Source organism: Mus musculus, chromosome 11 (assembly GCF_000001635.26).
Source record: "Mus musculus strain C57BL/6J chromosome 11, GRCm38.p6 C57BL/6J".
NCBI classification, from domain to species: Eukaryota; Metazoa; Chordata; class Mammalia; order Rodentia; family Muridae; genus Mus; species Mus musculus.
In genome coordinates this window covers 68,734,844-68,751,061 of record NC_000077.6, presented here as the reverse complement: position 1 = coordinate 68,751,061, position 16,218 = coordinate 68,734,844, and the positions used below count along the sequence as shown (strand labels likewise).

Sequence of the window (16,218 nt, the reverse complement as noted above, 5' to 3'; positions counted from 1 at the left end):
TACAAAACTCGGCATACAGTAAGCTTTAGTCAATCTCTGTATGCAAATTAGGCTACAAGACAGATCTCACAAATGAGAGGCATCGCTCATGAAGCCCAACAGAAAGCTGCAGGGGAAGCTGATGACAGGCCTGGCCAAGAAAAGCACTAGAAAGTGAGGTTGTGTTTGGGGAATGTAATTTCAGAATTATTTTTTATGATCTAAATAAATCTGTCTCCTCTCCCCCAATCTTATCCCCATACTTTAAATTGCCCACATTATTCTAGACCTAAAGAAAATAAATAGAAAACCATAGCAATTGCTATTCTCTAAGCAAAAAAAAAAAAAAAAAATCCTCATGTAGGGTTTTTAAGTTAGTGGTCATCGAGTGATGCATGACTCATGTCACTATCAAATCTCAAAACAGGAATAAATGCATGCTGTGGTGTTACCTCAGTATTCATGGATCTGGGGCATCAGCAAGGCCAACTGAAGACCTCGGTCTCAGAATCCCCCTGATGGGGACTCTGATGTCATGCAGTTTGAAGCCCAGGACAGTGTTCCCAAGGCACCCCCAAAGCATGAGGACATGCTCCTGATGTCTATCTGGATGGCCCATATTCTCACCGGCCTTATCCACAGCCTACCACTGTGCTCAGCTGAACACAGTCAAGGACTGCTCCTGGTAATTCATTGCCTAGTGTCACCTGACTTTCTGGGCACTAGGTAAGATGCCCAGAGCACTCTCTACAGTGAACCTTAGTTTACTGACTTAAAGACTTAAAACTGTTTTTATGGAAGTCTCTGTATATTATATGCTAACAATTTTCCCTTTTTCTCCTTTTCTTTCTTTCTTTCTTTCCTTCCTTCCTCCCTCCCTCCCTCCCTCCCTCCCTCCCTCCCTCCCTCCTTTGGTTCTTTAGAGACATTATGTAGCCCTGGCTGTCTTTGAATTTACTATCTCTAACTCATAAGGATCCACCTGCCTCAGCCTCCTGACTGCTGAGATTTGAAGGCATGTGTCACCACTCCTAGCCATTAATTTTTCTTAAGATGTTTGGAATCCTGAACTAAATGAGATTACTGAAAGCTATTATTACTAGGGTCTGGTATCAGCTGGGTAGTCAGAGGCAGAGTGCCTGCCTAGCACATGCAAGGTCACGGATTCAACCCCTAACACTGCAGAGCTGGGGCACAGGGAAGACTGTTACTACTCTGTGAGCAGTCACTCCCCTCAGTGTGTTGTGACTGAGACCTTGCAATGCTGTAAGCACTCTAATTCTGCACCAGTTGTATGACCCTCCAGAGGCCCCTTCTTGTCTTTGCTGTTCAATTCAGTCTGTGGGATTGGAATGCAGAAATTGTCAGGGAAACTGATGCTGTGGTCAGTGAGGTGCCTACATGAGCCAGAGATCTGAAATACAGATTTCTTAAAATCATGCACCATCCTTCCAAATTATGATAAGAAGTTTGACAATCTCTTTTAAGGTGTTTTCCTAATTTAGAGGGGAGACAAGTACAACACCCCTGGTTTCCCTCCCTTAAGCATGGCAACAGGGATTCTTGGGGTCACATATATTTCACAGGTTCCTTTCCCTGTCTCACCCAGGCAAGAAGTGTTTGAGCCTAAATGTATAAGAAGTCCTAAAAAAAAAAAAAAAGAAGTCCTGAAGCATTCTAGTAGTGCCTGGGAAGGGAGTGGGGGTGACCCAAACGCTGCAGCTTTAAAGTCAACGTGTGGACCAGGATTCTGGGTCACTGCTGCTGGCTTTACGAATGGTGTCATGGGACTGTTCCTCTCCTAAGACAGCGGAGACATCAGGAAGATCAAGAAAGATCTTACACAAAGCTAGTATCTTAAAACTACTGTCACAGTCATAACTAATAAATTAATTATGTAAATGCTACTTCTATCTCTAAAAACTACCAGGGAACAATGACAACTTTTTGTCCCCACTAGAGCTAGGCAAGCTCCCATCTTTGCTTCTATTCTATATGATACAACAGATGTTCTCTACAGATGTGGGGGCAAACATTATTTAAATCATTTCCAAAATTCTAAGTATTTAGTTATATATTGTTTTAAGGTTTTCCAGTCATGGGTGACAACTATATCCTTGTGTTATTCTACAGTAGACAACAGAGCCTTGGTAGAAGATGAGCTGTAGAGGCAAGGATCCACTGCACTTTGCAGGGTCAAGCACAAGTGCTCCACAAAAGTGGAAAATCAGATTCCAGTTTCAAACAGCAGAGTCTAGTTTCCCTATCTGCTTTGTTACCTTTGCCTCAGTTCAGGCAGTTTAGGCCACTGAGGAAGGACAGTGTCATCTGAAGACGGCCGAGAGGCAGGTGCACTGGCTCGAAGGCATTGTTTTAAGTGGAGGTAAAGTTTGAAAAATTAGTCATTTCCAGATCTACTCTCAGGTGCCCCATACTGGGATTTGGAGCAGCAATGGACGCGGTAAGGCCTTCGAACGACCTGTCAGGTGAAAACCCACAGTAGTACTGTGCTCGCAGCTGCCTGGTGGGTGGTACCAAGGGCGTAAAGCCAAATATAACTTTCAATTATGTTATAAAACATATCTGAAGGTTCACAGATAAATCTTTGCTTGAAGTTTATTTTTGTAACTTGAATTTGAAAACCAGTGTTTCTTTTATTTATTCATATTTTCAAGGAAGCTATAAAAGAGCAGCTGTGCCACTTGGGTGGCTATACTCAAAAGTGTGGGCATCACCACGTGCAGATGAAAACACTCGGGCATCGCTCTGCTGTTTTCACATGACTCAGCAATCCTATTCTAGGTGTGCTTGAGAGCAGTCAGTGTCCCTACGAAACAAGTGCCCAAATGCTCACAGTAGCCCAAACTAGAAGCCAGTGCCTGCCAGCTTCTGAGTGGACACTGAAGTAGGGCATATTTAATGCAGCAGAATGTTCTTAGACCATGACAAAAGAACGTTGTACTTCTAATGATACAATGTAGGCTGAACCTCAAAAACATTATGCTTAGTGAAAGAACAGCCAGAAAACCATCCCCATCCATATACAATGTCCAAAAAAGGCACATACATAGGGAACAGAAAGTGGACTGGTGTTGCCAGCACAGGAGGAAATGGGAGGTGACTGGCAGGGGACTGAGGAGTTTCTTGTAGGAAGGCAAAAAAATGAAAATGCCCTACACGTGTGATGATGTTGAATTGTGTGGCTGTGAATATATGAAAACGGAGAGTTGTACATGTAAACGGGCAAACAGTACAGAATGCATTGTATTGCAACATTTGGCCAACAAAAGTTCAGTATAAATTCAGAATCCAGAGGAAGAAAGGAAAGCAGGAGGTTAAAAAAAAAAAAAAAAGAAACAAACAAATAGTGACTTTGTAAGGTCAGTCCTCTGCAGACTCTGCACCCCCAAATTCAACCAAAAATGCAATGGAAGTATTTGGGGGAGAGTAGCATCTGTATAGGTTCCTATTTGTCAACTACTGACACAGCATGCATATTATAACAGACACTATAAATACTGTATGACTTATATTACACAAGAGACTGCATAGGCTCCATTTTATGTATGGTACCTGAGCTTTTGGCATCTGCGGAGAGTAAGGAGAGGCCTAGAGCCAATCTCACCAAGGTACCAGGGGACTACTTTATAAGCTCATATTCTTAAGGATGTTGGAGAGCAACTAAGAACCAATACTTGTACATTGCTAACATCACACAGCTACTAGCAACTTGACTGAGGTAGCAATGAATGTGGGAAGGCAGTCTTGGGGCTGTGCACACAGAGCACATGCAGAGACGTGCAACCCAGCAGGGACAGCAGAGCCCAAAGCAGCAGCCTCCTCCTTTGGGAAAATTTGCTTCCAGGGATGGACTGGAACTCCTGAGGCATCCAAGTGTCTCACATACATGCGTGCTACTCACATACAACTGGGATGCCCGGTAGTTTAAAATGACATCTAAACAAAATGTAAATGGCAATGGCTCCTGTGTTTCAAAGAACCTGGAAAATCTAACTCCTTATCTTGCTTATTTAATGCTATCTCAGGCTCAGGCCGATTAAAAGGTCATAGAGTGCACCTCAAATGCACAAAGAAAAGCTGGGTTCTTGTCTGCATCCTCCTCCTCTAACTACCAAAGACACCTCTACATATCCCATAGCATGACCATTCTTCCTTCAGTAACTTTTCCAAGCTCTGCTGCTGGCCTGGAGAGCTCGAAGTCACGAAGAGCATCCCAGGCCTTCACAGGTAGACAGAGCTCTGGGATGGACAGTTTCTCTCACCTTCAATGTTAAGAAAGATACTTGGGAATCTCAGTACCTGTGACAGTTCTTGTGGCTATGTAGGTCTGTATGACCTTTTCTGTGTGTATTAATAGATCAACCATGACTCAACAGCACCGCTTCTTGCTTTAAATTAACGACATCGTCATGCTTGAGGAAGACAGACAAATCAAAGCTGCTGCAGTGCCCTGGTGAGGATCATGTCCAAAGCCATGTCCTGCTCCTCAAGGACTCCTAGGAAGCAGGGAATGGAAGCCAGCTCTGGTCTGTGGTTTGTTCAATGTTGGGAATTCTGGGATTAAAAGGTAGCCCAGCACAAAGAAAATTCTAATTTATTGAGAATATTAAATACAACAAGGCAAGCCTTTGGGCTAAAACACACAGGCATAAATTATACAATGCCATAAAAACTTAACAGGTTAGAAATGGAGTATCCCCAAGGGTACAACTTTCAAGGTTGTATCCCAAATTTAAAATGTAATGTACAGCACAAAACAAAAGTTTTCATGTGCTTGTTAAATAGTAAGATAATTCCACCTGAGATGCCAGATGAAATCATCTTAAGTTTAAAGACTTCATACACATGCGCTTCAGTGTCACGGTAAGAGGGGAGCTGCTCAGATCTATCTGGAACACGCAAGGAAAGAAAGCACAAGCGCATGCTGCTTCGCGTGGGAGAGTAAGATGGCAGCGATACATTTCCAACATTGACTCTCGTTTTAGCACAGACTCTGCTCAGAGCCAAGAGTGCTACTTGTTTCTAGGAGAGGCTCTATCCAAAGACAGAAATCAGCACAGGCACTCAAGACTGAGAAGCACAAAGAAAGTCACTTGCCTGGGGTTTCACGGGCTTAGGCGATTCCTGCTGCTCATTACAAACAGATAAGCAGACATTAGCACAAAGCACCAAGCCAGCGGGCAGCAGGAGCTGGTTTGGCTGGCACACACAGGCTTGCCAAAACTACCACACATCTCAAAACCCGAGAGGCTCACTGACACCCATACTTTGTGTTTTTATCTTTTTTATCCTCCATTGATTCTCCCACAGACCTCCCCTAACCCCAGAACTGCTATAGGCAGCAGCCATAAAGTTATTCACAGACACTCGTTTGGTTGACATAAATCTTCATAGGCACTGCTCATTAATTTATAAATTGGGCTTCAAGCCACAGCCATAATTCCCATTTGCCTCATGAGAAAGCCTAGTTAATTTCCTTGTATTTGCCTGGCTCTTCCTGAATGGAAGGAAGAGTGAGGCTGCTGGGTGTGTGGCCAGGAGCTGCTTGCCAGAGCAGCGTATGGAGCAGCTACGGTTGCCGTTTGTCTCTGCTATTATAAAAGAATGAAATGCAGACAGAAAGCAACAACACAAAGACTTACAGGAATATTATGGTCCTTTCTTCCTTTGTGAGAAGAAGCAACGTGGGCAAGGTACTGAATGACTTTCTTGGTATTTTCTGTCTTCCCGGCACCCGATTCACCCCTAAAAGAAATAGCAACACCAGCTACTTTAGAAAGAAAGCTGAGCACATGAGTTCCAAAATTACAACTGATAATGAAACTGAGCAGAAGATGATTTAGGGAAAGGAAAAAAAAAGAGAAAGCAGCAGAAAACTTATGGGTAACAGTAGTAATAGACAAGAAAATGTATTATTGTTTTTAAATTATCAACTCTTAGAAACCTTGTTATCACCACTGAACCACCTTGGAAATCATTTTCTTTCTTAGAATGCATTAAAAATGTGCACTAAAAATGAGCTCTGGATTGCGGAGGAGAAGTGACTTTTGCCTGTCTTTCACTTCCCCACCATTTCTATGAGCACACAGAAGCACTGTCTTCATGTGTGTTTGTTTTTGTGGTTTTAAAAGTCTCCTACTATAGCCAAGGCTAGCTGGCCTAGAACTTACAATGGGACTAGCATTTTGAAATCACAGTGATCCTCCTGCTTCAGCCTCCCAAGTGTTGGGATTGAAGGCTTAAGCCACCATGCGTAAGAAAACTAATTTTTAAGTATGTGATTAAGATGGGCATAGCAACCTTTAGTAGTAGCACACAGGAGGCAGGAGCAGACAGATCTCTTGGGCTAGCCTGGCCTACAAAGTGAGTTCCAAGACTATCAGGGCTACACAGAGAAACCCTGTCTTGGGGGGAAAAAAGGAACATAACTAAACAAATAGTCATTGGTAGTACTGGTGAGACAACATAGAAACATATACAAAACAGATTTCTTTCTGCTTCTAGGGATAAGAGCTTCCATGAGCAAACAGAAATGTATTAGAATTGTCATGGAAAAAGAGAAAAACAAACAACAAACAACCTCAATAAGTGCATCTGAGACCTGAACTGACAGAAACCAACACCCCACTGCTGACTCAGTCTGAAGGACCTGACAGCTGGGCAGCCTGCTGGGCTCTGGCGCTCATCAAAGCACTGAGCCTTCCCAGGGCCGAGCCCATGCTGCACCTGGAGAAAACCTTCCCACTGGTATGGCCTCACACAGGGCTCCTGACCTCCTGGTTTGTGTCTGACCCCACATAACCTCACACAGTATGAACTAAGCTTGACATACAGAGAACCAGGTTCTCGCTCCTCTGCTCAGAATAGTTCAGGTCTCCAGACAACAAGCAATGGTTTACTCTTTTAATAATCACATATATTAAATAAAATGTTATATATAAAGTATACCTTTATAAATTACATATACAAGATCATTATATATAACTATAGCAAGGAATTGTAGGCGCAGCTCACCAGCACACAGTGCAGTCTCAGTGCGGTGTCTTGCCACTCTGCTCTCCAGCAAATCCCGACTCCTCTCCTTGGAGTTATACTAAACCATACTGTTGGAGCTGCCCACTCCTCAAGTTCCCAGCCGGCTTACAGCTGGGCATAGATCCTCCTGTCTAGCCACACGGACCAGGGTAGTAAAGGACCTCGGAGCTTCAGTATCCCAACTGAAAGATGTAGGCAATGGATCGGCTCCCTCCTAGTTCCAAAGTCTGGTGATCCTCGACACAAACCACCTACTCACTCACTCACTTACAGCCACACTGCGCGCTTGCTAAGTGTGATGGCTAATCTCGGTTGTCAACTTGACTACATAGATCTGGAGATCAACTAAACCCCAAGCAACTTGAGTACAATTGTGGGGGATTTTTCTCCAGTCGATCATTTGGGGTGGGAGACCCACCCTAGATCTGAAACACTGGAGTCAGCAAACACCCAAAATCTGGGCTCCACTTCTCGTGGCGGCCCACATGAGAGCATGGAAGCTTTGTCTTTTGCCTGCTTGTTCTTACTCTTGCTGACAGATCCATCCACTCTGCTGCTGGGGCATTATTCATTGGTATTAGAACCCACTTCTTGGGGATTCCACATATACTGAAGACCAGCGGAGACATCCAGCCTACAAGAGTGAATGATACTGGATGCCCAGCCTTTCCATCAGGAGGCAGCCATTGCTGCACAGACCACAGCCTGCAAGCCTCTCTGATAAATCTTTACATACAAACACATGATCAGCTCTGTTTCTTTAGAAAACCCTGACTAATACACTGGCCGCCTCTGCTTCTCCTCGGAGTTTCTAAGACTTAAGTACTCAAACCTACCGAACTTTTATTAAGGTTTCTGCCCACATTTGAAAGCCTGCATTTAAGATTATTACATCCTTCTAAATTCTCATATTATGTAATTTGTATTATTACATCTCTCTGCATTTTCTTCTAGACATTTGAAATTTTTCAGATTTTATACCTGAATCTTTAGTCAACCTGAAAGAAAAGTATAGTTTGAGAAAATGTAATTCCCATGCCCAGCTGACTTGGCTCACATTCCAGTGTGGCGTCTCCAGCCATCTGGGGCATGATCTTCACCTTGCCTACTTGTTTCTCTTTGCCTATTCAAGGCCAGCACCACAATGCTGGATTTTGTAAATACAATTAGCAACCATCAGCACCTCTTTGGAAAACAAAAAGATAAAAGAAAAATAGTCTCTGGGGTTCCTTTCATAGGCAAACTTTAAATAACTTTGCTCCACTGTACTTGATCCACCGTCCTGCAACCCAGCTGACCCACCACCCAAAGTAGTGGGTGAGACAAACAGCACCAGCAGAATGTGACTTTAAGGAAAATGGTGATTTTATCTCTTGGGAAATTCTTCTTTCATTCAAAATAAGCAGAGAGGACGTTTAGTTGTCTGTCATAGCCCAGTATCCAGCTTAGCAAATTCAGTCTGGTGAATACTGTTGAACAGATGAATGACTGCAGGCCACACTCGCCTTGCTTCAGTGTTCCTGTTAGTAATGTCCTTCCATCACCATATTAACGATCTGGCTACCACTGGCTTGTAATGATTTTTTTATGCCTTTATCCAGCCATTCACAAATACTTATAAACCAACTTCTATGGGTCAGCCATTCTTCTAAGTGCTCAAGTATGGGGGATGGGACACAAACAAACAAGGGAAGAAAATGACTACAGACCATGATGAATTCTCTGAAAGAGATGAGACAGACACTGGAGGGAGAAACCTGAGAAGGGCCAGCCATCTTCATATGCCAGGTACCTTCTCCAAGACAACTAAGAACTAGCAGATGAGAAGACCAGAAAGCATCTAGGCAGATGGAGAGACACATGCAATAGCACCAAGCAGAAAAAAGCTTGGTATGTTCCCAGACCTGCTGACTGAAGATGGAGGGAGGAGGTTGAAAATTTTTTCATATGGGTCACATATCAGATCTCCTGCATATCAGATATTTATATTACAGTTCATAACAGTAGCAAAATTACAGTTGTGAAGTAGCAATGAAAATACTTTTATGGTTGGGAGCCACTACAACCTGAGGAACTGTATAAAAGGGTCGTAGCATTAGGAAGGTTGAGACCCACTGCTCTAGAAGAGTAGCCCGTGCCCTTAACTGCTGAGCCACCTCTGCAGCAACTAAAGTATTATTTCTTAATAGCCATAAAACAGTTTACTCTTTTTGTTGTTAACTTTATTCAAAGTAGTGTTTCACTGCTAATCTATTGGCTGTTGGTTGCAAGTAGGTAAATTTTTTTTATTATGCTCAAGAAATAAGCTTTTCATTTAGCCTGATGATGATTTGTTTTGAAAACCATTATGACTGTTACTGCTCATCTTCGTGTCTCTGTAGTTGCCCAAGCTCTTGCTCCCATCTCATTTACATAACTGTACTTCAATACATAAGCTTATGTCTGAGGCAACTCCCATACTGTCAAGTCTCATGGAGCTCTGCTATATGAAATGCTGCTTTTGGGGCCAAAAAGATAGCCCAATGGGTAAAAAGCTTGGTAAGGGCCAGAGTTTGAAACCCAGAACCTAAGTCTGTAATCTTCAATGACGATACAGTGGTTAAGACCTTGAACTATGGAATAAGTATGATCTGTTTAGATTTAAATCTTTACCATGAGACACTGAGTGCCCCTCTATGTTAAGCTTGGTTTCTAACTCACGGCAACACTGGCAGTTAGGAAGGAGACTTAGTGAAAGAAAATTAAGTCACCATGGTATGTCTTTGAAGGGGATGTTGTTGTGATGCATGCTCTCTGCACTGTCAACAATGGAGCCAACCAAGCAGGGGATGAGACCATGAGCCGGAGTAAGCCTCTCCCCTTTATATATGTACTTATCTCTGTTGTTAAATAGAAAGGGGAAGACCAGAAACACAGTACCTACCTGTAGTGCTCTAGCTAAGTTACTTGCTCATCTGAGACTCACTATACAAATTGGGAAGAAGTTACTTTGTAGAACTGAACTAGCACATAAGCATCTAGAATCGTGGCTGGCAGTGAAATCGAGGAAGATGATGATGATGGTGAGATACCAAGAGGAAGTAGCAGACAGCAAAACGGATTTCTTATGTTACTCAGAGACTAGAGAAACAATAGAATACAATACGCTTGGGAGAAACAAAACTCAAAACACAACGGGAAATGACACATCTTGATAGACAGAGGCTGAGAAGTGAAAAACACCCTAAAGGAGGGAGCGCTGGGTAAGGAGACTCATGGGAAAGACCACTGGCTGTTCTTCTCGAGGTTAGGGGCCCAATTCCCAGCACCCACATAACATTAAATGGTGGCTCACAACTGTCTAGAAACTCCAACTTTAGGGGAGCTGATGCCCTCTTCAGGTCTCCATGGGCACCAGGCATGCAAGTGGTGAATACGCACCCATACATGTAGAAGAAGGAAACAAGTAAAGGGAAAGAGAAGCGAACAAGAAGCCCAGCAGTGTTCTGATGCAGAGGACAAGAAGAGCCCTGGAAACGTGGGAGCACAACAGACGGAGACCTCCACCAGGAGACAGCAGACACTCTGGCTTCACTCCCACCAAGACATAAATGAATGCAGCTTCAGCCTTCAAGTGGTGTCCCTGTCACTGCTGGTCCCCAGGAGCCCAGGTAGGAAAGGAGGGGTGACTGGCACCATGCACCCTAGTCTTTTACAGAGAGTGTGCGTTGGGAGTACAAAGTTAACCTAAAGCCAAAACAAGAAGCCTGCTGAAGCAAGCTGGACATTACCTATCAGGAGTTTTATACCTGAGTCTTCATTAGCTCCTCAAAGGGATATAAAAACAAACAAACCCCTAATAAACAGTATAGAGAAGCAGGTAACTAACACGATGAATCCCTTCTGCATCCTGCCAGTGAGAAACCCTTTCCTTGTTTCTCTTCTCGGGATGTGCTGTGTGAAGCCTTGTTATTTATTACCTCACCCTGAGGATCACCGCCTGCCTTGTACAGTGAGACACGGCTCTTTCGGAAGAGCACCGCTCCTCACTCTGTCTTCACTTACCGTCCATATCCTTGACTTTGCCAGCCAGCTGCTTTCCTGTGCGAGCTAATGCAAGGCTACTAATGACGGCTGATTCCTGTATCACCTCATCCCCTTCAAGGCTGAAGATGCCAAGAGAAAAAAGCAACCGAGGCATTTTCCTGTCAGGTTTTACAAATTTCTGTCTCAGCCCTGCTAAAAGATACCCCAAATCTCCAGAAAAATCTGCATTCACCTTGTTTTCCAGGACTGTCAGAGCCCTGAAGAGCTATTAGCTCATGAGATCACCCCTCAGCAGGAGCTCATTTCAAGGGAGCCAGATCGCTCCCTGCAAACAGACTTCTTCAAGCCACCTCGCAGAACTAGAACTAAGACAGCACCAAGCAGACCACGCTGACCACGCCAGCTCCACCATGCCTCAGTGCTTTCTCCATATAACCCTAAATCACACGCCTGAAAATGGACTGAGAAGGGCATGTCAGCGGCCCCTTTGCTCTCCCCTCTGTACCACGCTGCCCACGCCTCTCCCTCTGTTTTCCACAGTCCTCATCTCTGACTGGCACTGAGAGGAGCACGCAAGCCTAGTCAGTCAGGACTCTGGGAGGCAGGGCTGTTTGCCTTAAACTGTGGCTACAGGGCCCCATTTTCTATATTAAATATGTGTATAATATATAATATTAATAAGTGGTTTTCTATAATTTAAAACAGCGTTGTGGGCTGGTGAGATGGCTCAGCGGGTAAGAGCACTGATTGCTCTTCCAGAGGTCCTGAGCTCAGTTCCCAGCAACCACATGGTGGCTCACAACCATCTGTAATGAGGTCTAACGACCTCTTCTGGTGTGTCTAAAGACAGCTACAGTGTACTTACATATAATAATAAATAAATCTTGAAGCTGGAGCAAGCAGAGGTCCTGAGTTCAATTCCCAGCAACTACATGATGGCTTACAACCATCTGTACAGCTACAATGTACTCATAAACATAAAATAAATAAATAAATCTTTAAAAAAATTAGCGTTGTATTTTTTATTCATGTACTCAGCCAGCATTTACTGCACACACAACACATGTCAGGTACAACACAGGCAAATAAGTCGTCTATAGTTTTAAACTTTAGAGTCCAAAAGTAGTAATCTGTGCCAGCTGCCCAGAGTTGCCTAGTTTCTGGTTATCTTTGAGCCAATTTCCTTTTTCTATAAACAAGTTTCTCCGAAGTTTAAACCACTATAATCAAAACAATTTATATTTTATAAAATATTTCAAAAATTATGTTACCAATAAAAACTACCAAGACACAAACATCAGTCCTTTAGAAGGCAGCATACTAGCAGGAGACTTTATGATTGAGACTGGCCGTACTCACATCCCTTTCCGTTACATTAACACTGGCTCCTTGTGGGGTCTTAAAGTGACCCCCTGTGTGGGGATGGTAAGAACGTTAGCTTCCTTTCCTTGCTCTACCTCCAGAGTGCTTGAATTGAAGGTGTGTGCTGCCTAGTCCTACCGTTTCCCCCCACAACTTAAAAAAAAACCGAACTTAACAAACACACATTTCTACCCAGAGCTTCTTACCTTTCCATCAGTGGCTCCATGTGCCTCCTGTTTTTTTCTTACAGCATAGCTATAATTTACAGAGGACAATCTAAAGATTCCCAAAGTTTCATAGCTCGAGGACAGCTAAAACAGAGTTTTTGGAAAAGCAAACTAAAGAGGCTATGTGACTAGCATGGCACTGTCATGGCGGATGGGATAAGATCATCAGATGTCCATCTGACCACGGAATAGTTTTTCAGCCATACCATATGGTTGGTCACTTTAGCTGGCCCAGGCTATCTTCAAACTCACTATGTGGCCAGAGAAGTCCTTGAACCTGCCTCAACCTGGGACTACAATGCTCATGTTACAGGTGTGCTCACCATGCCTAGTTCATGCCATCAAAACCTGAGCACTGTGCATGCGGAGCAAGCACTCGACCACAGGAGCCACACCCTCAGTTCAGATTTAATCCATTCTACCCTCTTCAAAGTACCCTCAACACAGGACTCACTCTGGATATTTGTATTTGGTAGATAACTGATATACAAGAACCAAAACTAACTGATGACCCAAAACAAGAGGTTGGAGAGATGGCTCAGCAGTTCTGGCTGCTTTCCAGAACCCTGGTTCAATTCCCAGCACCCACATGGCAGCTTACAACTGTAATTCTAGTTCCAGAAGATCTGGCACTCTCACACAGACATACATATGGGCAAAACATCAAAGCAAAAAACAAACCATAAATGCCACATCTTAACAGGAGATCATTATTACATTATACTAAAATACATTTAAAAGGGAAAAGAAATTTCACAGTGTCAGTGCTCTCTGTAGATGGGATTAAGGGTTCCTGCTTTACCTGCCTTAATACCAATGCCTGGGGAGTCAACGGAGAGTGACACTTTCCTTCCAGTTCAGCAGTGAAATCTGAGCATCAAACACCTGGCTCTCTTCAAAGATACCTGGCATGTGCTCACAGTAACCAGCAGTGGGTCTGGTCTACAAGTGTGGGTGGCAGGCTCACGATACCAGCTCAGTCTTCGGAGCTCACCCAGTTAGAAATATGGGCAGAGAGGATCAGGGTATGAGCTGAAAGTTCGGCCTTCACAGGAAGGGCAAGCTAGAAACTAAATGACTACAGAGAAAGGCTTAAGGACAGACTATAAACTATGTACGGATTGTGTGTACTTGTTTGCATTGGATATGTATGGGTGCTTTGCCTGCACATATGCCTGTGCACCACATGCATGCATGCATGTCCTCAGAATCCAGAAGAGGGCTGCAAATCAGATACTATGTGGCTGCTCGGAATCCAACCCAGGTCGTCTAGAAGAGCAGCCAGAGCTCCTAACCACTGGGCCATCTCTGGGGCCTTATGGACATGCTCCCTTACATAAACAAAACCCATGTTGCTTTAAGTTTTGATTTGTGGTACTGTCTAAACAGCTACTTAGTATAAAATAACTACTAAATAATAAACACCAAATTACTTCCTCATAAAGCAGAAAACTTTAGCTTGGCTCTGGATTACTGTAAGGCAGCGGAGAACACACGCTCGGAATACTTCACTTGGATTTCAAAAGCACCAAGGAACACAGTCTGTTAAGCCTGGGATGCAATGTTTCACAGTTCCATATTTCTGGGTCACAATGTTACTTTATATTATGAATATAAAAGCTGTTAAATATTACAATTGTGACATCTAAAACCAAACAAAAGGCCAGGATGACAGAAGGCCACTTCTAAGAAGGGGAGGACCTTTCTGCGGTGATGGAACTGTCTTCTGCGTCTTGAGACAGGTTTAGCTTATACAAATGACTTAGCAAAGACTACATTTAGGATGTGTGGACATCATTATATGGATTTTGCTCCAAATCAAAGTATGAAAACATTGAACCTTAAATAGTACTTTCTAATAGCAAAACATTTAGGGAGAAATGTGCCCATTTGTTAACACTTGGACTTAAAAAGCACAAAATGAAGGGAATCAGAGCTTCCTAAATAAGTGAAAATTACTTTAAACTATACAGCTAAATAATTGGCAACCACCAAAATAAACACTGCTTAAACTTAGGCAAAACTCTGTACCTATGCAGGTACCCTTGAGCCTCTCCCAGGAGTGTCCTGGCCCTTTATGGACAGAATTGGAGGCTCAATTGTCTATCAGCATAGAAAGCTGAGGTAATGCTCCAAGCTTCCCAGCTGAAGCCCTAACCTCCTCCACAGGACCATTACAGTTGTAAGGTATGACTGACCCTTCATGGGGCTGGAGAGATGGCTCAGCAGTTAAGAACACTGGCTGCTCTTCCAGAGAACCCAGGTTCAATTCCCCATACCCACATGGCAGCTCACAGCTAGCTGTAACTCCAGCTCCAGGAGATCTGACACCCCCACACAGACATAAATGCAGGCAAAACACTAATGTACATAATAAATAAATACGTTTTTAAAAGGAAAACAAAAAACAAAAAAAACCAAAAAGAACCCTTTCAGCCAGTTTCTGCAGCTATCCATCTCCATCTTAGGGTTCTATTGCTATGATAAAACACTAATCAGCTTGGCTTAGTTCATCTTAAACCCCGGAGGGGAGTCTAGGCAGGAACTCAAGCAAGAACCTGGAGGCAGGGACTGAAACAGGGTCCACAAAGAAACAGTGCTTACTCAAGGTCTGCTCAGCTTACTTACTTATATAGCCTAGGACCGCCTGCCCAGGAGTGACACCCACAGTGAGCTGGGCCCTCCCACATCAGTAACTAATTAATTACTACAATACCCCACAGACGTGCCTACAGGCCAATCTTATGGAGGCATTTTTTTCGATTATGATTCTCTCTTTCTGGGCTGGAGAAACTGCCCAACAGGTACTAGATGTTGAGCCGGAGTTTCCCTCACCTGCATCTCCTCTTGGCCCCATTAAAGGCACCAGTGAGATAAAAACCCTCTGCTGGCGTCTATTAGTCAGCCATTGCTCTGTTCATATTCTTAATCTGAGAAACAGTAGGTCTTAGTTTTCTGTTTGTTTGTTTGTTTGTTTACCCTAGTTTCTCTTATTTCTCAACTCCAGTCTGGCTTCCAGGCCCTTCCCACCCCACCACTCAAGTCCTTTTAGCATCTTCCATCTTCTGTGGCTTCTATTCATCTCTCTCTCTCTCTCTCAGTGTCAGGAGGCCACAGACACCCAGAACACTCCCTGTCCCTTGGCAATGCCACCATCCCTTGGGTAGTTGTGAACTCTGCAGTTCTTCACAGCTCTTCCTCTCATTGCTCCTGAGTGCTGGTTGTCCTGGGGTGTCCACACACAGCGACAGCACACACCTACAACATCCGCACTGTGGCTCCTCCATTCTGTATTTCCAGCACAGGCCTCTCCCCTGAGTGCATTTCTACAAGTTAAAGGATGAGCACAGACAGACAGACAGACACACCCTATCTACATGTGGCCTAAAGCAGGCTTGGTATCTGCTACTCCACTCTGCTCCCTTCCCACCTAATTCTACCAATAAATCTATTTATTTTCTTGGGCACATGAACCAGCAAGGCCCAGTAAACCTGGCGCTTAGACTGAACACCCTACACTCAACTGCTGCTCTGTAGGCTCATAACCATCTCCTGGCTTCCATCCCCA

At 43.8% G+C, this 16,218-nt stretch overlaps 1 protein-coding gene across 4 annotated transcripts in view; it reads right to left on the bottom strand.

Annotated features, from left to right (window-relative positions):
• The window catches only part of Myh10 (myosin, heavy polypeptide 10, non-muscle), a 124,712-nt gene that overhangs the window by 65,565 nt on the left and 42,929 nt on the right, over nucleotides 1-16,218 (bottom strand). For 2 of the 4 annotated variants that reach the window (XM_006534489.3, XM_017314835.2), the window contains exons 5-6: nucleotides 5,643-5,745; nucleotides 5,098-5,127 (exon numbers count right to left, since the gene is read on the bottom strand). In XM_006534489.3, the coding sequence (XP_006534552.1) occupies nucleotides 5,098-5,127; nucleotides 5,643-5,745 (133 nt within the window). The remainder of the gene's footprint in view (nucleotides 1-5,097; nucleotides 5,128-5,642; nucleotides 5,746-16,218) is intronic. The other 2 variants (NM_175260.2, XM_017314834.2) reach the window with 1 other exon arrangement.